Raw genomic sequence first — 24,060 nt, 5'->3', positions numbered from 1 at the left:
GATGAAGTATGCAAAAGGTGGGCGCAGAGGTGTTGAATTTCTGGAATCGCCTACGAGCTTCTTGTGGCGTGGGAGACGACTTCCATATTTGACAGGAGTTATCAATACTGCAACTCGTTGCAATAAAAATGTTTTGTACGTTTTTCCAAAATCCACAATCTCCAAGAGTCGAAGGACAAAGCTTGGTGAAGACTGCTTGAAGCATTTCATCGACCCTTTGATTTTCTGCTGGATGTAGACAAACATGGGGGTACCACGATAAATGCGCAGTGTTAAAAGCAATAGTTTTCTTATTTGTCATCCATTAAAGTTCAATTTGTCCATTACAATTATTACCGAAAGATCAACGAGCTCCTCTCCCTGTTAGTTGTTCTTTTTTTGGGTGAAACCCTCAACATCCATTAACCATCTTGCCCATTTTCGTGTCCCTTCCAACTCCCCAGTGCTCCTTACAGTTCGTGATCACAAATGATGTGAACTTTAGGAAGACTGGAAGACGACCTCTGTCGCTGTTTCTAAGAGTCACGACCAGCTGACTGTTCACTGTGGAACGGTTCGAACCGAAAACAAAAACCTATGCGCTGGAGCGTTCTCTAAAATTAGCTCCAAGCAATGCGCCAGTGTTGCACATGGCGAGACGATTGAATAATACCAGCTCGTTCTTTGTGCAGCTGGAGCTCGATGCAGTTGTGCATCCTTTCGTGCTGAATCATTGCGTGCTGCGTCATACGGCACCGTGGTTCCCTTCCGGCACAAGGTATGGCGTGTGTTTGTGTGTGTGTGTGTGTGTGTAGATTCTGCACGCAAAAAACAACATAAGCCGTGAACGCTTGCGATCTGTCCGCTTGCATATATTTCATGTGTCAAACACATTTTGCAACACAGTTTTCGAGCAGTTGCGCGTCGTTCTGTTTTCCTAAATGATTCAGCGAGAAAATTGACACATTTTCATTTTCTTTATATTTGCTTTGTTACGAAATGTTGCTCAAGGAATGCGCAAGCGTCTTTCGGTTTGATGGAAAAGAGATTTAAGAATGATAAATAAACCACAGGCTTTGGCTCATTTTATAATCTAAATTATTTCCTAGACCGATACTTATGTTTTCGAACCAAAACATTTCTGATGGACTCTTATTCCTCCGTTTGGAATCAATGATCCGGCCATAAGCAACCGAAAAATGTTGTTGGAAGACGATGAAATAAATCATAAACATTCGTTTATGTCCGGGCCCCGATGCTGGCGTTCCGGACCATTCGCGATCGAGAAGCAACCCGACGACGACTATTAACTACGCTTCCGCTATCGAGTGTCTATGAATGTCAGCCAATTTTGCTTCGTTTTATGACTTTACCTACCACGACATGGTGGAGGACGCGGTCACAACAGCCCAAACACACTGGTGGTGCACATCCACTCAAACTGTCATCAGAAATAGAAATGGGAAAACGTTCCTTCTGTTGCCGCCGCCATCGCTCGATCCGATCCGTTCCGATGCGATCGTCATCATCATCGCCATCATCGATTTACGACCAACGCGCTCGCTCTGTGTCGAATGTTTTTCTTTATGTTGCCTCTGGCATACATATGACCGCTTGGTTGGGGATACATCATCACCCCCCATCGTCCAAACTGGATGTCAACGACCGGTTGGTGGAACCGGAGTCCGCGGGAGAAGGCCGCCTAACGCCGGCGGCATCGGGGTGGCCCCGGCGGCGCGATGATGGCAATTCTGCCGAAAAGCCGTAAAAGCAGTTCCCTCCCCGCGGAACGAGCCCCATAGACCCGTATCTGACGCACTCTATCTTCTTCTTTGGATCTACGAGCGGTTCTTCGAGTGGAACACAAACTTAACGCCCGAGGCATTGGGTCAAAAGAGTCCCGGTTTTCAAGCGGCGGCAGGCTGATTGAATAGTTGGTCTCTACTTCTTGGGTCAGGAGGCTTCAGGATGCATTTTGGAGAACACCTTTACTTCCGTTGGCAGCGAACTATTGAAAAAGTTTGTGCGAAAGTAAATCCACAAACAAGCGGGATATCTTCAAACGGACGCGAAACGTTCAACGGAAGTTGTTTCGCGACCCAAAAGGTGACGACACCAACACCCGGCGAACGGAGTGAGTTATGGAAATCAATTCACCCCACGAATAGCACCAGATTGGATGGCCAATCATTTCCTCCGACTCGTAGCACTTTTATTCTCGCGAATGCATTTAGTTATTTTGAATGATTTTTGTTTTCCACGCTTCAACCAATTGAAACCAGATGTTGTCGGTTGAAAGTTCACAGTTGCCCCTTTCCGCTTCATCGACGCTCCGTCGAAAATAAGTTTGAGATCCATCCGAGACGAATTTCAATTCGAACTTTTGACTTTTGACGGTTTACTGACTTTCAAGTGTTGTTGAGTGGAAGAAGCATTCGGAAATCGAACCATAACCAACCGATATTATGAAACCATCTCAAAAGTTTCTATCTAAACTTCGAGGCGAAGCACAATGTGAGAAACAAAATAATATTTTAATTTGACGTTGGGTCAATCAATCTTCTACTTGATTGCTCTCCAAATTATGTAAATTAAATACATCTCGTAATTTGGAAGAATCGTAATTGTTTGGTAATTATGGTGGATCGTTCTTCATAAATTTCCATCTGCATATTAGCGCATTTCGAACCATTGCCCAGGCGAATGTATAAGAATATTCATGACACCGGTGCGGATGATTGATCAAGTCATCAAAATTTCCTCCAGACAAGCCATCATTCACCGGCAGACAATAGGCTTTGAAACACCTACGCCTGTGACAATCCTTCATAATCATCATCAACCCCACGGCTCCGATTGCAATTAACCTCATCAAGCGAGTCCCGTGGAGGTGGGATCACATCTCCTGAGGAACACCTTTTGCTTCGGGGACTTTTTCAGACCGTCTTCGGAACCGAAAGCCAAATTGCGGTCTACATCCACGCGATTCGCAAGAAGCCATCGGTGTCTGGCAGACTGACTCTCCTCTTTTTCGTTGTTGTTGGCCTGAGACCTCTTTCTCACTGTCGTCGGGCTCCCGGGCCGAGCAATAAATATCGGAAAACTGCACGATACTCATAAAAGCGCATTAACCCTTTGCGCTCGAAAGCTTTTTCGCCTGCGCGAACCAGCAACTCGAGGCGAAATTTTACAAACTGGTATACGCAGTGGCGGATTTTATGGTGCGGGGACTGAGCGGCCGCGTTGGGACCAGAGCTCGTAAGGGGCCCAGAACCTTCAAGGGTTCCCTTCATACTTTTACAAACATTCTATAGACTTCATTGGTTTTCTTCAATTATTGACTAGTAATAAATCGTAACCAGTCAATAATGGATACTTTTACTGTAAAATAAATAAATATTATTGCCAAGAACCATGAGGAAATAATGAAAAGATGGTTCGGTATATAATCAGAGTTGAAGAGTATCAATTGGAAACAATCCAATTTATCATTTTTTACGGTGTAGCGAAGGGACCCGGTGAACTTTACCGCTTAGGGCCCTAATGAGTGTGAATCCGCCACTGGGTAAACGTATTATACGGGGGCGCGTAAACTGTTTTCAAGAAAAAAACGTAGCAAAAGTTTACAGTTATGTAGTTTATTCATTAATTCATTCATCGTAAATATCAAAATATCACTTTGAACGTAGAAGCGCATGGATCAAGAACTCCAAATTGAGTAGGACTATAGTCTAGTACTAGAACGGCTCATCCGCTTCAAACGGCTTGGCGCCGTAGCAGCGCCGCTCGAGTTGGTGTTACGCTACTGCTGGGCGCCGTATCGGCGCCGCTCGAGTGCAAAGGGTTAATAAGCGCACCGTTGCCAGCGGTGGTTGGGTAGGGTAGCCTCAAAACCGTATCTTTCCAGACCTTCATTACTCTGCACTTCTCCTTTGATTCGTGCCCGGTTTTCCAACACGCAGCTCGGAGCGACACGACATCCAACTTTGCGTAGGTGTGACCCGTTCGGTGCCACGCCAAGGTACCTTAATGAGGTCTCCCTGCATCCCGGTCTTTGGTCGCCCGAAGGGAGGAGAGTTCTTACACGTGGCGGTATCTGGCTGGGTTTTTACTTCTTCGAAATGATCTCTTATTCTGGGTGGGTAGTGCACCGGTGTTCATCGGCAAGGTAAAATCACAACTCGAACGGTGGCACTCTTGGCACCGAGATGGGACTATGATTGGCTAGTTCCATTCATAGACTACCGGGCGTTTGCGTTCGATCAATCAAAGTAAAATGGGATGAAAGCATCTCGACGATCGGGTGTACGGTAGCATAGCTTATGAGGCTTGGCTCAAATGGTTCGAGGTCCCGAAGACCTTGGACGTGCTGGTACTTGGCGACGTCCGATCGTTCCGGAATCCGAGAAAGACACCTCGCCGGTCTTTAAAGACTGCAACGGGACGCGTAGGCGATCCCATCCAGAGTTATTAATGACAATGCATTAACGGACCGTTCCCATCTGCCTCGATTGGAGGATCTTTGTTATGGGTGGAATAAAAAACGAGTGGTTTAGTTCAACGTACAGCCAAGAGACCAGATGTGGGTTGAACCTTCAAAGACGTACCAGTCCAACAATCATCCGATGTTGCTTCTTGCTCTGAAGACGCATAAGTCACGGTCAATGTTGGAGCTTTAGCGAAGTATTTTCCATTGCACTTTTCGAAAGTTTATGTAATCCAGATAAATTTTTGCAAACAATATTAAATAATCTGTTCAAATTTGGATATGCTAAAATTGTGTTGAACTAAGATTTAGAAAATCTATGGACTACAAAACTCTAAGGATAGTTTTCCTCTTCTACACCACTTTAACGCAACCTCCAAATAAGATGTTTATGTTACACTATTTAGATATGGTCTAACAGGGTGGCCTGGCTCGTGCTTGGACCGCATTTTATGCGCCATAGACGAACATAGATCATCCCAATGTCTTAGCTACAAAGACACATTCCGCCGAGAAGGTGGTGCAGCCATCAGGGACGAGGACGATCCGCATCGGTTTTATGATAATTAACGAGTCTCGTTTGAAGGCAAATGAATGTTTTCAGCCGTTTTTATATGCTGCTGTTGATGTTTGCTCCCCGAACGAAAATTAGACGACACTTTTGAGGATGCGCTTCTTGAGCGAAAGTGACAGCAAATGGTGTGCACTTTTAACCGCTGTTTAAACTTGCCTGGAATTCCCGGTGGCGGGAACGGGAAAAAGTAGCCCAGATTCGACAAAATATCCAGCGGGAACGAGCTTATTCGTCCGATTTGTCAAAGTGAAGCTTTGTTTACGTTTTAGTTTGTTTACGTGATCTAAATTGGCGGCAGGTAAAAGTGGAATTGTGAGTCATTATCAAATATAAAGTTTATGAATGGTGTTGTTGAGTTCCTCCTCCAAAATTTTGCGTCGAAGACTACTCGCATTTTGGTTTCTCTCCAACAACATCGGCCGCATCTATATACGTTGCCCATACCGACGTTGTTGTAGCAAGCGAATGAAACTTTTCATGAAACGTTTCAATTAAGCAAATGCGTCCGTTCCCGCCGGGTCGTAGTTTCGCGTTTTTTAAACATAGCGGGAACGAAATCCGTTTTTTTCATATGGAGTTTCCCGTCGTCCAGCGGGATTCCCGCGGGACGGCGGGAATATTCGTGCGAATACCGCTGTGTCTAGCCGTCGCTTTACGATCGACACAAATCAAACGCCGAATGGGAGAATGCATGCCAACACAAACACGTTTGACAAGGCGGGGGGATACCACATCAATCCAGTTTCGTGTAACGCCAGACACTGGGGCTATAAATTATGCAATCTCTCGCTCAAATCTTTCCTCAAACAACGCATAACTTGCCGATTTGAAACACACGCACCCAAACTTTAAGTGTAGTTGGAGAAACAAAAAGTGTTCCCATAAAAATAAATCCATCGTCTTTTCCGAACAACATTACAAGTGTCGTTCGGAAGATGGCTAAACTTTAACCTCCGCGTGCCCGAGCGCGGTCGTAAAGTGTGGTGTCTTTGGACCGGTCGAACTTGTCTGTTGAATTGAAGCTGAAGCACCGAAGGAACGGGTCGGGTTCGACCTCCAAAGCTACCGGCGTCGATGCACCGATTCCTAAATAGGTAATTTCCACTTTTCAACTGTCCAGGCAAAATGGTCGCAACGTTCTCGATAAGGAGCGAATCGACTTTAAGCCATGTAGAAGAACAGAGGGTTGACTGAGGTGAGATGCAGCGTTGCAAAATTTGTTTTGTGCAAGAATGTTCTTCCCCGTCCCCGGTTCTCTCCTTCATTGCATCTCAACTTCTTACCTTTTGGATGCGATTTTTATTCAGGTAGAACTTTTCTCTGCATATCTGATACTGGGACGAGGCACGACGAATATGTACGTGAAGATGATAAAAGTTTCGAAAGAACGATCGAACGAATCGTAACGCAGGAATGCAAACACAATAAAACATTTTACGTCCAATCTTTGGAGAGTCTAAAAAATTCAAATATAAGGTCTCTTATGGATGCCTTTGTATGCAAAACATGAGTTCTCTTTCCCGAGTTCATTGAGGATGTCATTTAGACACTTTTTAAATATAATCTCTTTCCTTCTGATTATTAGATACTTTACCACATTCTTTTAACCAAAATGCTACATTTTCTCAAAAAAGCAACTTATTATGTTGCTCTGGCCTTCTTTCCTCTCCATATAGGTCACCTAACCTCCTCATAACACTGAGTGCTTTACCATTTGCGGAAACCGTGACCCGCAAGGCTCGGGATACCTTCCGTTCCGCCCCCTGTCAGTCAATCCACCCGCTTCGATCCACCGATCGGAAACGAAACGGCGAAGAAAGATTAGCATCAATTATTAGCATTCACTAGCCTTAGTCCCGCGCGAAGTGGAAGCCGCGAAACTCTCAACGCAACGGTTCTTTTCGGTTACAATTAGCCGGCCCACGGGAATCTTGCAAGTCGTCGCGAGAAAGCATCGATCTTAGTCCATCCGATGTCGATGGGTGGATGTGGTCGGGACCCTCTCGCTGCCTTTGGCCCAATTAGCTCGCCGGCCCGCTAATCGCCGGCTCGGAACAGCATGCCCGCTGTTAATTAAATCGATTCACAAAGCTCAAACCTCATCGTGGCGACGATCATCGTATCGGTTGGCAGGCGGATCGATTGATTTTTAAAGACGTGACATTTTCGACATTCGAACCCCGTCCGCCCGAAGCTGAACTAATTATGCTTCCCGCGCTTAGATGCAGGAACGCGCGTGGACCGTTTCAGTTAAGTGTCATCAGCTCGAGGCCGGGGCAGATGTTGGAAGGAGAATCCAAACAGAATCCAAACTGTTGCGCGCAGAGGCAACTCACAACAAAGTTTTATTTTTAAGCCGGCCTTTCCTCCCCTTGTCTCTCTCGTGCGAGCCGGTTTGCGTAGTCTGCAGCATATGTCATGGGCGTTGACGGATGAGGGCTGTGATGTGGCGTTTGGACAATCGATTCTCCCTACAGTTCTTGCTTCCCAAAGTGGGTCATTGTTTGAACAGGTTTCAACTATTGATTTTAAAGCCACAGGTTTTTGTAGGCAAAGATTTGAATCATCTTTCAGTTTATCAAAAGCAACAACACGCACTTGAATATTACTGGATTGTTTATACTTAAAAATGACTCAACTCTTGTGATGTATTCTAGAGCGACAGCGCACCATCGTTCTTTATCCAAATAATTCCTCCATCCCGGAAACATGCAACCGTTTTTCTCGCCTAAAATAATTCATAACTTATGCTCATCATCACCAATGGTTTCTTTTTTTTCACTCTTCCTCATCTTTGAGTTTGTTCCAATTTTAATGCTTCCTTTTCAACCACAGTTTCTCGCACCTCGCGGGAAAGAGGAAACGGCGTGGCGTAATTAAAAACTGCTTCCCTGGAACAGCCAACCAGTCCAGTCTCCCGTGGGTTGAGATAGATTCTTTTGCAACCAACGATGGTGGTGCTTTTCGAACGTTGCACATGCACGACGAACAGAACGGATACCAAAAGTGCATTGCGCGTATGATCATCCTACACACGGGGAACACGGTTCGGACACGACGAGTGAAAATCGATGCCCCGCAAGAGACTCTTTCCTGTTGGAAAACCCCAGCGCAAGGCGTACGCTCCGGCTCCGATGTGATGCAACCTAAATATAAAACCATGAAATATCGAATTCGAGACGTAATGCACGGGATATCCAACAGCTTTACGATCGCGATCGACTTTCCGGCGACTTCTTGCGCGAACCCCAAGCCTGGCTACTGGTTGTGTGCTTATGTTTTGCGACTGCAACCCGGACTTCTATTACAACGCCGAAGCCATGTTGTGCACTTGTTGAGCGTAATGTTTCCCCACCGTGGGGCACACACAAGGTGGAACATGATTTAATTTGCCTTCCCTTTTTAGAGAGCTCTCCTTTGGTTCTCCGCGAGTCACCTGAGTAGTATTTTGTGGTTTTTTGCTGTAGAAGAAACCCCTGGTCTTTATGCTATAGCAAACCAAACGGAGCCATAAACTTTATCTTGTGCTCCGCACGAACACGCAAGTGGTGGACAAATTGCCTTCGGAGGGAAATGCAAAATTGCCCTCGCCGCACTGTCATCGGCATTATCGTTTGCTGTCACTTTGTGTCAGCCATCAGGTGGAGAAGATCGTTCAGCTGATAATCTTCAGCGGCCTCAACGGCGGCGGCTCAGTGAAAGTTGTTTGCTTTCACGTGTGCACGGCTTTGAAGGGGAAAAGTCAGGCGTCAAAGTCGTCTTTCGAAGTTGACATGCAAAAATATCCGCACAAAGTGTCGCGTAATGAGCAAATCGGCTCATAGGAACCCGCAGCAGTTCTCGTTTATAGCGACCCGAGTTCCGTTCGGTTCCGGTTATCAGCTGAACGAGAGCCATTTCCGCCAACAATTGCAGGCAAATAAAACACCTCCACCATTAACCCCTTGCATGAACCGTTCAACGGACGAAAATATCACCAGCTGTGCGATTGCCATGGTCTAACGAGCTTTCGGTCGCGGTTTGTTACGCGTTGAACCTAAAACGAAACAAAAAAACATCGCCATCACCACAAGTGGCGGGAGATTCATAAATAATGTATGAAGCTGCGTCCGATTGCGCCGTTCGGCACTAATTGCTACCGGAACGATTTGCTTCGGTTTTGTCGGGGTTAGATGATGATTCCAACAACGAACGGGTTCTAGCCGTTCTGTCAATGAACTCTTGTCCTGGCTCTATCTCAGAGCCAGCGCTGGTTGGGATGTTTTTAGTTGTCTTTGGACTGAAAATTATACTCGCCCCGTTCAGGAGCTGGTCAGCAGCAGCAGCTGGATATCGCAATTCGTGGAAGTCTAGTGCGTGCTGGGTTAAAAACAACGGGTTGACAGTACCAGCAAAAGGCTCATGTTGCGACCCCTAGCGGGTGGCGGGCATATGCTGCTGCTGATGGTGGGGATATGGATGAGCCTACAACGAGGTCCACGAGGTCTGCCTGAGCATGTGCAACAGCTGCCGGCGTTTTATGTGTGTCCTCCCTCTATCTCTCTTTCCCGGTAAGACCAGAAGCCTTTCAACGAGCAGATCTAACTGGAAGAAAAGATGAGGTAAAAGGTTTGTTTGTGTCCAGAAACGCCCACCGACCGAGAAACCCGTTCCCTCCAACTCCAAGACATAGAGGCACAAGCACCGGAGTTGTACTCATTTGATATTCTACCATCGCACGCGTGCAGCCAATGTTCGAGGTGGAGTGCATCTGGAACTGGACCAACACTTCGGGGCCAGAATTAGCAATCGGTTCGGTTCGTGCCTGCCTCACGGTTAGCCTCCTAAAACTCATCCAACCATGCGAAAGTACCGCACCATGGCGGGGAGAGGTTGGCATTTTGCGAAAACCCGGTAGCTAAACATCAACCCCGTGGTACGCCACTCCGACCTCACTCTCAGCAGAGGCGGCAGCAAGCGTTTCAGATCCCGTTAATAGGTCAAATTTATCACACCTTTTTCCCTGCTGCAGCTGAATCCAATTTCTTGCAGGCCTTAATGTTGGGGTGGGGTACTTGGAGAAACCCCGCGGAATGATGGAATCTCTCCACCGACCCACCACCGAATGGCCTACTACATCATCCGAAGACATTTCTTGCGTTAAAACGCAACCAATTGCGCCACATGCCGGGAGGCCACAAGTAGCGGGAATCTAATTTAATTATGCAAATGTTGTTGTTGGTGCCTCATCCGACGATCACGATGATGATGATGGTGCAGGAGAAGGGTCTTCATAATGTGGGTGAGAGATAGGCATGAAGAAGCACGTCGGAAGGTTGGCCCAAACGATCGGTCATCCATTTGCTTTCCAACTTAACCTGACGCATAGACACTTGCCTTCATCGCCTATCGACCGTCTCTAATCGGTTGCATTTGCATAAGCTCCCTCCTCGAAAGTGTCCGAGCATTGCCAATTAATTTGGAATGGCAGCCGTTTAATCCCACTTTCTCTCTTCTGTTCAGATCAAAAACTGTGTTTTTCCCTTTTTCCAAACGCCAGGTGCGACGATCGACAGCATGATTGACTTTTAGCTACTAGCTACGACAAGCATTAAAAACCTTATGACCCAATATTGTCTTATTCATCCTGCTTATCTTGGTCTCTCGCTTTTTCTTTTGTTTTGTTCTTCCAGACAACTTCCGGTCCCGTACGCAAAGGCCGGCGTCAATGGCGGCACAGCGATTCCGCTACCGGCGACCGTGCTCGTCACGAGACGATGTCCACCGGATAAAGTGCGCCCACTGCCACCGACACCTAACCAGCAGACGGGTAAGTAAAGTCTCTGCCGGAGATTATTCTCTTGCTACCAAAGATGACGCCGTCGACGAGGATGATGATGATGATGATGATGATGAAGAGAAGACAACGATGATGTTCGATTCAACGCTAAACGCTTGGTATTACCACTCACGAGAGGAGGAATTGAGAACGGTTAGTTGTTAATTAGTTTTCCACCGGATGGAAACCCTCTTGCAGTGTTTAGACCGGGAGGGTTTTTCGGGAAAGGTGGCGGAGATGAAAGCCGGGTGATAAAACTTTTATCAAAGACAGTTTCGAGCTTCTTTGCCAAATGTGACTCGGACCCAAAAGTGTTTTAGTTTTGAAGAAAGTTTCGGGACTTCGGGGTTGAATGTTTGGGCGGGTCAATGGATCTCAATGCGGAAAACTTGGTAGTCGCATTAGCATTAATCTTTGTATTCAATTGAATATCGTTGTAAATCAAAGTTATAATTAAAGGACTTCGCCCTTCGAGTGCGACGGTATCATATTGAAATAAGTTATTGGAGTTACAACTTCCCCCATCTGAAAGAGAACTCTTATGGATGTCAGTTATATCCAAGAAAGGTCTACCATATTGTGCTCCCCGATTGGTTGGAATTGCAAATCAAAATCCATCCTCATGAGTGCAAGCTTGATTGCATTTCTTAGCCGCTATTACATACTGATTGGAGTTTGAAATTTACATAGGACGAATTTGCATATCGAATCGAGTTTTCCCGATCGAAACCCTGGGTCGTAGAATGCCTTCTTTGTGCTAGCCATGGAGCTAGTTATAAGTACATTTCAGCTTTCTACGGCATCATGGAATAGACCCTGTGCAGTCCGGCTCAACATAGTACAACGCGCGTCCCCCCTCCGAGAATGACCGAGAATGTACACGAACCCCCAATCTCTGGAGGGAGTGCATTGCCGTAAACGGCAATTAAAATGAAACTCGATTAAAATTCATCGTTTATCTGGATAGCACACTGCGTACGGAAGTCTGATGGTTTGAAATTTGGTTGGGACATCCTCTCCCCTTGGTGTCTGGTGTACATATTAGAATAAAAGTCTCACCGAAGTCCAATTAGACTGTTCCACTCGCATTCGAGCTGCGGAAACCAGCGTCTCGTATACAACATGTTTAATCTCCTATAAATTAATTATAAGCAAGTCCTCATACCGGTGCGAAGCGAGTGACCGTCTCTCTCTCTCGGTCTGCTGGATATTGAAGTCCATACCACTGGCTCTTTGAGGGTCAGTTTTGATGGTTCGGTTTACCGTAAGATAAACTTTATCCTCCCGGGCCAGAGACCTGCCGGAGAATGGTGTCGGGTCGGTCATATATCCGATAATGTTTACCAACAGTTTCATCCACAAGCAACTTCCTGCAGGTCCTGGGATTAAGCTGAATAATAAATTATCACAACTCGGAAAGCGCTTGGTCGGCATGCGTTAGGAGTCAGAAGCGGAGGTCCCAATGCCTTTACGCTTCGACACAAATTCACAGCACCGGCGGGAGACATAGTAACCGAATACGACAGAGGAGTGCCTCTCCTCAAAGTGGTGCATCCTTCTACGAGATTGAGAGGTGGCTCACATTCATCCACCGGTTGAGATGGAGTTGGCCAAAACCCTTGGTTAAAAGGAACACCCCAACCCAATTTCTCATTATTTGTAGATTTTAAATTCATACGCTCACACCATCATCATCATCATCGTTGGGTTACATCGACACTGGTAGGACTGGGTTGGTTGTGGAATTAAAAATTCATCCAGACTTTACTCTCGCCTTTCCCGCAGGGTTACATGGCGGCCTACAGAAGCACACCCTCGGCGGTGGTGCCGGTGGCGTCTCCAACAGTACGCCATCCGACGGCAATAGCTGCCCGGGGAGCCCCCAGCACAACGGTACCGCGATAATCACGCAAATCCCGAAAGGAAACAATAGGTAAGCAATCGTACTTCGGGTTTGTAGAACGGCCGGGGGAAAAGAATCCTAACTCCAGAATTTCCAAAGGCAATGCAGAACATCCTACGCGAAATGGGACAAGCAAAGTTAAATGTAAAGTAGCAGTAGCAGCTTTACCTTCATTCTTTCCCGGTTCTTTGTTTTTGGCTATTTCCCTCGCTCGCGATTGTTAACGACTGCGTTGGGGGTTTGCGGAAGTAAAACGCTCACTGAAACTTTCCTCAACTACTTATCCGCGCGGGAAAGGAAAAGAAAGTGCGGCTATGGCAAAAAGTTCTTGATTCATCCTGCGATAGTGCCGCAGACAAAGGTGAACGCTTAGCCTATGTGGTTTATGGGTTTTGAAAGAGGAATCTGTCACTGTTTTTTGCATGAAAAGAGAACCCAGTTGTAGTTTGCAGTGGATTTTTCCGGCATAGCTTGGCGGGCATTCACCTTTTAATCACTCTAAAGCGGTTTGGTGCAGACCGTTCCTTGAATAATAAATAATTATGTTATTACTTCCATAAAGAATGCATCCGTTTGAGGAGGAATTTGCGGAATACTTTACTCCACCTCAAAAAAGCCTTTGGAGAAGATACCTTTAAACGATTGTGATGGCAAACTGCATTCCTTATTTGCTCCACATACCCGAAAGGATTTCGTGAAAACCGAAATTAACCCCCGTGAACCCCATCACAGCCATATTGCCAAAAAAGTGACACGCGCAAATTTATTCCGATTATCGTCGCACCTCACCATCCAAATATGGACAATCGAACCCCGAATCGAACCCCGCACAGCATGGCGTCCAACACGAATTAACACTTACTTGTAGCATAAATCAAAAGTCCACCCCACATCCGTCCGTCTGCTTGTTGTTGTTTGGGTTCCCCGTTGGATAAGAAAAAGGCCTTCCCTTTTTTCTGCAGTGTTTTAGCTCACATCGAACCACGGGAGTGTAAGGCGGGTCGGTTTGGGTTTTTGGGCAGGCGCCCAAATAAATCAAAAGTCAAGACCGTAGGACGTGCCTGTAAGTTACGCGTCTTTTAAGAAAAGTAACCTCCCTTCATGGTGGGAGCACCAACTGCTGTCAATTACCCAAACATTCCCCCGATGGTTCGACGAGCCATTTCCAGGTCGAGCGAATTGCCAAATTGAAATGTGCGTGGAATGTAACTTCCGCATGCGAATACCAATGACTCCAAGGGGTTCCCAAAATTCCAACTGAGTGTGTTTTTTTTCGCTCTCTCTCCCTTTTTTATTCGAGCCGGTTGTCAATAAATCAGCCTCAGAAGCATAATTTCACACCCAAATTTAACCTTCCCCCGGTCCTATATAGCGTCACGGATGTCACTGCATCGGGATTTGTTTATGGTTTAAATCCCAAGACTTCGAGGTTGATCGTCGTTTATGCTTACTTATGTATTTTGCGTTTCTTTCCTACCCTTTCTAGCCTACGCCTGCCACAAGGGGCCAATTGTAAAATTCCTGCCAGCCCGTACTCGGCCGCGACGGGGAACGCGGCCACCCTGCAGCACAACAACCACCACAACAACAATAACAACACCATCACGCTGCTGCCGAATGGCAACGTGACGAACATTCCGGCCAATCCCGCCCAGAACCACCAGAAGCACTCGATGCTGGACAAGTTCAAGCTGTTCAACAGCAAGGAAAAGCAGGACCGGGCGGCCCAGAAGTCGCAGATCTCGAAGCGCACCAGCTCGAGCAGTGGCTTCTCGTCGGCCCGCAGCGAACGCAGCGACTCCAGCCTCAGCCTCGACAATGGCCACCCGACGACGACGACGACGGCCATTCCGGGCGCGAAGATTAAAGAGTCCGGCCTGAAGAAGCTCGACTCGGGGGCGAAGTCATCGTCGACGGTGTCGTCCGCCGCGTCCAAGTCCTCCACGAAGCTGATTTCGTCCAAGTCGAGCTCGAAGGAGGCGGCCAAGGCGGCGGCGAAGGCCGAGAAGCTGCAGCAGCGTAACGGCAAGGACGCGGGAGGGCAGGATCCCCACCAGCAGCACCAGGTCCAGACGCACATTCCGCTCGCGCCGCAGAAGGCGCAGAAAATACCGATGGCCACCAACGTGACGACGACCTCGATGGCGGCGTCGGCCGTTGGTGCGTCGGCGATGGCTTCGAAGGTGGCGGCCACCGACTCCGCCGCGCGACTGAAACTTGCCTCCGTGGGTAGCGCCGGGCGAAAACTGGACGCCAAATCCGAAAGTAAAACTAGTTTACTCCAGCACCACCAGCTTCAGCAGCAGCAGCAGCAGCAGCAGGTTGGCTCGCAAATGATGATGGTGTCACAGTCGCACATTCAGTCCCCGAAAAGCATGGTGCAATCCCAACAGCAGCAGCAACAACACCAGCTGCAACAGATGCAACAGATGCAGCAGCAGCAACAACAACAGTCTGCAGTGAACACCGGCATTCCCAAACCGATGGCTGCCATCAAGGGAACGAGTAAGCCCTCCTCGCAGCTGCTGTCTCCAGGGTCCGGTTTAAAGGAGGAAGGAGCCGTGTGCAAGGGAGCTTCCCCGCCGAACAACAACAACGCCAACGGAGGACCGCAGATCAGTGTTAGTGGCAACAACAACTCCATGCTGGGGCAGCAGCAACAGCTGACCACGAACAGCGGAACCAACAGCATGTCCGACAGTATGCACTCGAACTCCACGCAAGGTGCCTCGATGGGGCAGCACTCGAACTCGAGCGAAACGTCCAGTGTGGTCGCGTACCGGCCCAGCTCGGAGTCGGGATCCGAGCAGCTGATCCATTCCCCGCAGAAGCTCGTCCCCGCCAACGGTGGTCCCGGTCCGCTGCTCTACGCCGGTCAACCGGATGTGAATCTCAACAGTAGCAGCGTTAACGGTAGTCCGGCGGCACAACAGAATGGCGGTGCGGGGCACGTCTTCCACAACGGTAACCATAACCTCAACAACAATAACAACAACAACCTCAGCAAGTTCAACACCGTCCCGACGAAAATCCTCAACACTGCCAACCCGGGGGGCGGCCCGACGACGATCTACGAGCAGGAGGAGAAGCAGATCACCGTGCTTCCGATGAGGCCGCTCCTGCGAGGCTACAACAGCCACGTTACACTGCCGACCCGCGGTACCCGTGGGCATCATCCGCATGTCCAGCACCATCACCATCAGCTGATGGCGGCCGACTACTGCGAAGACTACGGTGGCCCGGGTGGAGGATACTGCAGCGATGGTGACGCACTTCGGAAGATCCCGGCCCGCTACTCCGACAATATCGACAACGGCTACCTCTCGGAGGGCGGTGGTGGTGGAGGGGTAAGCATGCTGACCGCCAATGGCCGCCAGCAGCACGCGTCCTACATCAGCTCGCTGCGCGCCCGGACCCAACTCCCGACGACCATCGAAGAGCGGTGAGTAGCTCATTTGAACCGCGGGCTCCGGAACATGACAGTGCATGAAGTTGTCGGATTAGAAATTCCTTAATTTTCGGGAGATTACCCGTACAAACCGGAATGGCATGTTCCGGCGGGAAGATTGTGGTTTAATACTTCGAGGCACCCTTCGTGAAAGGTTGTCCTGGTTGAGGTTACGATTAATAGTGAATCCTACGGCCAACGATAGTCCACGTTCCTGGATGTAGGTTATTGCTGTCCACCATCATTCCTACTGTTTGCTCGACCTAATCCCCCCCCGGAAGTGCCGAAAGATGGCCAGCGATTCCTTATCCGTGGGGCGAATACCGTCGGGAAATGTTCCATTCCGGACAAATCCCAAAATAATTGAACCTTTCCGTAATGCGATCCCGGTTTGACAAGTGTGAATCAACAACGCACGGGGAAGGATTTAGTTTTCTCCCCACCAAAAAACGGGGAGCAAGTTGTTTAATGGCGGTTTACGGTTGTGATGGTTCGGTGTCGTATTGAGGCTTTGTTCCGGGCGCACGGGAAGTGTTTGTTTCAGTTGAACAATTTTTATGGGCAATTAAAAGAGCCGAAATGATGCCGCAATAGTGTTTGTTGTGCAGCACTTCTATATTTCGGGGTGCGCAAAACCGTCTCCGGTTCGAGTAATTAATTTACTTGCACTTGAAATTAATCTCAACCAAAGCGGAGCGAACCCCATCGTGGGATTTCTAGCAGCATTGTGTCGTTGTTAAAACTCACACAAAAGTAAACTGTGTTTATCGATCGATACCGCACTACAAACACCCCAAAAGGAACACAATGGCTTGGGGTATTATCTAAGAAGGGTGACGTCGACGAAGAGGATTGCCATGCCTTTAGAAACAGACTATAACCTCGAAAGTGTTCCAGCCCAAACGACTGTCGTCTTCCTTTTATGTTTTATTTAATTTTCATCTCTCCCGACCCCGGAACGATCCACCTAAACCGTCTGGACACATAACTCATAATTATGCTTGGCCATTATTTGGATGAAGGAAAAGGGAGTCTCGAACGTGCCGAAAGTGTTCCGTGGATGAAGCGATTCACTCATCGCAACTAGGAGGTGGTTTAAATTCATTGTTACGACCGGATAACAATCGAACCGAATCACATATCCTTGCACGATGTGGCGCGAATCTGCCCTCTCTTTCTCTTTCACTCACTTTGTACGGGGTTTCCTGATGATGTCCCTCCTTGTGTGCACTCGCAAACTCGATTTACGCAAAAATGGGGGCACCACTGGAGACATGGAAATTAAATTACATCCATTTAATGATGTAATATTGTTGCACTTTGTGTGCGGCTCTAGATGTGAGTGCTTTTCCACGTCCCTCGGGTGTGGGATATTTTGGTTCTCGCCGAATGGGGACAAGCTGGAGTGACCTAGAAGGAGACCGCAACCTATGTATCCTGTTGCGGTCAGCTTCCGTCACCGGGCCGTGCATTTGTCGGAGATATTTCAATCGACCAATCGATCAGACCGGTAATGGAATGAACCAAAATACTTCCATCCCCCGAGCACGGTCCGAATATAAATATCACCCGTTGCATTTGACGGGAAGGCATCCCGCTGGCAGGATGGCATTTTGTTTGTATCCTTTGTGGCAAAACAAAAAAAAGGAGCAAAACCCAACGTTACGAAATACCAAAAAGGGGTGAAATGAAAGGTTAAGATGATAGCGAAAGGAAGGAAATTTAATAATGGCACCCGAAACAAACCCGGGGACATTTGGTGAGTGATCGATTCGGATAAACGGATGCCAATGCAACAGTCAAGGCAGGCGGGGAGGGGACATTCGTGAGGTTTCCAAATAAATAAAAAATATCAGGAAGTGTAGTGTGAATCCTGTGCAGGCAAACCCAACAGGATGTTTATTGGATTTTTTAGTCCCTGTCATGCTGTCGGAGGATTTTTCCTCCCTTCTTTTCACCGTGTTTAAATTCGTTGATGGACAGCATACGATTCCTTGCTTGTTGGTTGGAGAAAAAAAAACAAGATTGAGGGTGTAATAGAGGACAAACAAAACCGAAGCTCCTTTCCGACAGCTGCCAATTTGTTAGTTTCCTCCGATTCGGCAAAACAATCGTATCGGGTGTTGATCACACAAAACTGTTGTGTGGAATTGTTTTCCGGTTACGCTTTGATTTGAAGCAGGCAACAATGTTTCACAGTTTAATATAAATTAAACCGCCCTTCTTTTATTGGCTAGGGTTTTTATTTCCCGGACGTAGAACTGACTCTCACTTCGTTCGATGCTTCGTTTCGTATTGCTTGTCTTCAAACTAAGCGTTTAATAAAAATTGTTAGCACACTGATAACCAGTATAATAACATTGTTTGGCTCCCTCTCGAGTTAATTCGCATTCTTATCAGTTGGAAGTCTTACACACTCGCGTTATTATGACTTCTAAGCTATCGTTCACATTCGCTTCAAATTAGTACTCCTCAAACTTCTCTACCTACTGGAAAGTCTTAAGTCTAGTTAAATCCGTCGTAACTGCTAAGAAGATTTCGAGTTTACGCAAGTGAGGTCTTACACTCGTTCTTTCAAAATGGTTGATAATAACCATTCAACACGGGAATCACGTTATTAGCAACAGTCTTAAAACTGCTTCCTCGAAACAATTACCTAAAAATGTAGGAATTAGTGACGGGTTTAAGGTACTTTAACTCCCGGTCGCGTTTCCCACACGATAATTCCGTTGCTAGAACTTTTCCTATCAAACCGCACGCTCCTCGTCGTCGTTGTTTTACTTCCATCCTGTGATTTCCCCGGTGTTATGGCTACACCTCAACGCCAACAGGTGGTCTCGCTCGGGTGTGCGTACCACCGTGCATTGTTGCACTTCGTGCGCGGCCATTTTCAACATCCCGTAGAAACAACACCGGATCCGGAAATTACGATAGCGAGACAAAGTTTGCCTTGTCATTTTCACCGACGCCCACCGATGAGCGACATGATAGCGGGAGCTTCCCGCGACACATGAAGGCGATAGTTTATCAAAGCGATTGAAAAACTTTTCCACACACTCACACACAAAGACGTCGCCGACATCCCGCCGGATTTGGCAGCATCGCCCCGGAGGGGGTTCCGTTTTCCGTTGACTTTGTCGTATTGTCCTGCTGTGCATTTTGCACGAACGCAGTGTCGTCTGCAGCGAATAGAGGAATCGTAGGGTAAGGGGATGGAAAATGAAAGTCGATCCAGACACGAGGGAGTTAGAGGGGTTTGACAAGGCGATAGGAAGGAAAAATATCTTCAACTTTGTTGCGATGTGTCCTGTTGAGAAGAAATTGCGAACGATGGGAAAAATTCCTCACGAAATTCCTGCTTCCGATCCGATCGTCGGACAGAAGAATGCAACGTTGTCCTCTTCCAAGTGGTGGTATTGGTTCGAAAAATGCAGCGAAATTTCCTGTTTCACCTCGTTCATTGAATATCAGCTCACGACAAATGGATCGGTAAAAGTTTTAATAATATTCATGGGAAAAATGAATGCCCCCGAAGAGTTCATCAATATCCAGACAGCGTGAAATAGTATTTATTTTAAAACCACAAAATATTCGTTCAATACACCTTGAATCGTTTCGTTGGTAGCTGTCTGCGAAGTTTGATAGCTTCTCTCTGGGAGAAAAAGAAGGGTGGTTGTACTTTGTTGTGTCGTTCCTCAAATTTTGATAAGTACTCGGGAGCGTAAATCACGCAAAGGGAACGCTCCCGTCCATTTAACACCAACTCCCGGCTATGGTAGCCTCTTTATGAATCGCTTCTGGTACGCAAGGGGATGGACTGGCTTTGTGTCACACTTTGGCAAGTCTTTTGTCGCGGCACGACGAAACCGTTTTGCTCTGCCTCTGGGCGCACGTGCCCAGTCTTTGCCGAAGGCAGACCGCGTGTCCGTTTGTGACCCCGAATTATCCCGTCGTCCGCATCGGGACAGGACGTCACCCTGTGGGACAGACCAGAAGCCTGCCGGGCACAGTCTTTTCCCTGGACAAGTCCTTTAACGCAACGGCACCCAAACACATCCGTACAAGAACATAAAGCGCATCGAGGGAAATCAGGACACACCTCTCGACGAGCGCATGGTGCGTGAATTTCAAACCGATGGCATTAGAACAGTTGCAAATTGCCGCTGGGCCATTATCACACGGTTTTCCCGCTGTGCGTAAGTAAAGACCACAAAGTCGGGAAGAAGAAGTTTGTTTGCAATGAGTTCTCGTCGTCCTTCAGTCTGGCACCACGCACCACGGTGTGAGGGTTTGCATTTGTTCCTTTCCTCCGAGGGGATTCGATATGGTTGTAAATCATTTTCCGATTTGAGCGTTCGGTGGCTCGGCGTAGCCTTCCCTCGGCCACCATTAGCGTAAATGTGGCTTTGGCAATAGATAAGGTAGTTCATTCCCCTGGGATCTGAGCAGGATATGCTGAATTATGGGAACAATCGCGGAAGGGTGCCCGGATGATGGAAGTATCTACAAATTTTCTTTTCTATCATCACAGTTGTTAAAATTGGTAATGAAACAATTTATAACGCATTAATGAAACGTTTAAATTCACAATTTAAAAAGCACAATGATGTACAACTCGGATTTGTTTACAACCAGCTATCGCTGACATTTCTTAAGCAAATGGGAAGAGGCACTTGTTCAAGTAAAAAAAGTCACTATGTTATGCAATTTATGCTTAAAACAATCTGAAACAGCGGAAATATGAAGCCAAGCGCAAAAGAACTGAAAATTCAAATTTGTGTCGTACAATTGCATACATTCAGGCTAGAGGGCGCTAGCAGTGGTTCTATAAAAATCCGACAGATGTCGCGCTGCACAAGGCGGTTACTTCGAATAGCTGCCGCTAGGTACATGTATTTTCTTGCATTTTAAAATTTGAAGATTGCAACGGTTTTATATTTTCCGTTTACAAAAATTTGTCCAGGACATTTTCAAAGCAGATATGCCTATTGTCGACGGTACGGTAATTTATCACACCGACGCAATTGACCTTCATCTGTAATTCATTAGCAAGCACAAACCCGTTTCACATAGGCAAACCACCGGCTGCGGGGTAAATATGTAGTATAAGTTTAAATTTTCGGTGCGATAATAAATCTGCATACGGCCGTATGTCAACATTATGCCGACACTTGAAACACCCCCCACTATACAAACTTTGTAAAATAAATTAACGGTATTGAGCAGGGCACTTTGCGCTAGGTATAGGTTTTAGGGATTCATATTTACGTCATTTTCCCCCAAAAGGAACCCGTCCCGACAACGAACCTGCTGCATCATGCTCAACCGCTTGAGTTCCTTCGTGAGTTCCCATCTACCCTCGGTGTGGCAAATCCTACTTGCTTTAAACCACAATTTTCCCACCTTATCAACACGGTTTCCTCGACCAGGGGACACCCGGTAGCCGGGGGACGATGTTGTGGTTTCATTCATTTCCCCCCCCAGAAAGCCTCCGTCATTGCGAACCGGGCCCAGCGGGTGAAGGAAAAGGCCGGGAAATTGAAACATCTGGTTTTGGATGAGCTTCATCGGTATCAACAAACCACGATTCCTGAACGAGGAGGAAACACCGTGAGGTGAGGCCGAGGTCATCGCACGGTCTTGCCGCTGGGTTTGGTAAATATTTTATCTCAATACAAACCCCGGCCAGCAGTTGCTTCCCGTTTTGATGTCCGTGGTTTTTCTAGCAGCGCAACACTTCTTCTGCAGGGGAAACGTTTCTTTCCATTTCGTTCCGCTTCTAACCTTTCCCTAGGGAGTGGCAAAAAGACTACTTCCCTCCGACGCAAACCGGGCGTTTGCAGAAATAGAGTAGAGCCACAGCATGACGACGATGTTTGGTATTGCTTTGGAGCCAAAGATTGGAAGCTAAGTGCAAAGTAAGACACCTTCTGGTGATGCTATTTGGGGACGAGCTTCTTCTCGTAGGGGACGGGCGATGGTTGTAAGTAGGGATCAATATCTTCTCTCCGGACATTCGCACGGTTTTTGATGTGTCCATTAGCCAGATAAGACACACCATCAACCATTGGTACCATAAAATCCCAAGTACCCTCACAATCTCCGTGCAATAAATTCGATAAAGTTCCGCGTTCCGACAACGTGCTCTTCATCTCTATTAATCCAGCCCACATAGTCAGCATAACCGCGAAAAAAAAATCTCCGTCCCATAATTGCAACCCTTCGCTCAGATTGCACGTAACTCAACAAACCTCCAAGCCGCCGAAAGGCAATCAAATCAAATTCAATTAATTAAATTGTCCCTCGTCCGCCGCTGGTGGTCAAAGTATTTGCTTGCGAGCGCTTCATCGGCCGAATCATCCAGACGTCCTTTATGGCCATCTTCCCCACACTTCCCACCCATTTTTCTCGATGTTCAATGTTCGGGGACGAGCTGGGGTGGTTGGGAGGAATAGAGGATGACAAACGCCAGCCTGTCTGGCCGTTTGTTCTTCGGGTCGGCCTTTTGTTACTGTTCCTGAATGTCTTCTCTTCTCTTATCTCGTTTCACTAGTTTTGCACAATCAACATATTCCCTGTTTTTTCTACGACCCCGATCCCGAGTATCCTGTTCCCGTGGCAGAGGAAGCAGATGTAGTGGTAGTGCCACTAGTGCTTACAATCACTAGTTTTCTTGAATGAGAGCCTCAAACCGTAAAGTATGAAATATTCTGAACGTCTTTTATCAGCCACTCCGTTGCCATTTCCAACCTTTTTTCCGGAGTGCAGCTCCGATGAGTCATAGTATCCGTTTGTTCGACACACACGAGCCGAAAAAGGGATCCGAATTTCATACGCTACACACGGAAAACCAGTGAGGGGGAAAGGACATCGATGTCTCGCTGCTGCGACTCTGGGTGCCACCGAATCGGAAGTTCACCCCTCGGGGTGCGCCACTCCATCCTTCGTCCTTCCCTTCGCACCCCCTCCTCCCTTTATTACCCTGCTCGATGCCATCATCTGTTTGGGCCAGACGAACATACACACCCAAGTCAAAACTGGAGAGTTTTCTGAGAAGTGGGTTTTTCGAGCGAGAGAGAGAGTCACTCACGCTCAGTTTTTCCTCCGATGACAGTTCCGCTTGTGGGGCCATGTTTGCGATTCGTCGGATCCGGCGCACGCGGTCACTCGTCGGTCGCTCGTCCGCACGGACAGCAAAGCAGGGCGACAGGATATTTCGAGCCCTCGCGCCAGTGTTTCGGTTCAGTTCCGCAGTCTGTCAGTCGGTCCTTCGGCAGGCGGTGGTCGACCGGGAGAAGCGAGCAAAAGCCAAAAAAAAAAGGTACTCCACCCTCGCTTAGAAGACACGGCCGGTTCCGAGTTTCACATGGATTTTTCACGCAAGAAACGTTTTCCAGTGTGTGTATCTGTTTCGGAAAAGCCGTTCACAAATTCACCGGCCGTCAGTGGAAACAATCCGTATTCTTGTGCCGTGTGTTGGCCACCTGCCAGCAACCACCGGTTGTAGTGCTCCCATTTTGCCGTCACGATCGGGGTCGGCCTGTGTGTGTGTGTGCCGCAGTGAGTGTATGTGTCTGAGTGCCGGTTCGATTCCGACGAAGGAAAGCAGAATGATTCACCTTCCTCCCTGGCTGGCCCCCTGGAAAACCTCTCCCATCGGGGAAATGCACCACGCAAGCAGCAACAACAACAAGCGTTCAATGGGGGAACGCTAGCTAAAACTGCACATTCGGGGGAAACTGACCGACAAAGGAAAAACCTACTGCTACGATCGGCGAATTTCTAGCTGTTTTGAGTGAAGGGTTGCGCCACTGCGAAATCGATTGCGAGACCACCTCGTAGGGGTGCCTCG

General features: G+C 47.6%; 1 protein-coding gene across 1 annotated transcript in view; it reads left to right on the top strand.

Moving 5' to 3' along the window:
* The window catches only part of LOC131283045 (protein sickie), a 190,057-nt gene that overhangs the window by 88,319 nt on the left and 77,678 nt on the right, over positions 1-24,060 (top strand). The window contains exons 5-8 of the mRNA XM_058312605.1: positions 10,712-10,848; positions 12,643-12,790; positions 14,247-15,081; positions 15,124-16,202. Of these exons, the coding sequence (XP_058168588.1) occupies positions 10,712-10,848; positions 12,643-12,790; positions 14,247-15,081; positions 15,124-16,202 (2,199 nt within the window). The remainder of the gene's footprint in view (positions 1-10,711; positions 10,849-12,642; positions 12,791-14,246; positions 15,082-15,123; positions 16,203-24,060) is intronic.

The sequence above is a fragment of the Anopheles ziemanni genome, chromosome 2, assembly GCF_943734765.1.
Source record: "Anopheles ziemanni chromosome 2, idAnoZiCoDA_A2_x.2, whole genome shotgun sequence".
NCBI classification, from domain to species: Eukaryota; Metazoa; Arthropoda; class Insecta; order Diptera; family Culicidae; genus Anopheles; species Anopheles ziemanni.
This window is presented reverse-complemented; position numbering and strand designations above follow the sequence as displayed.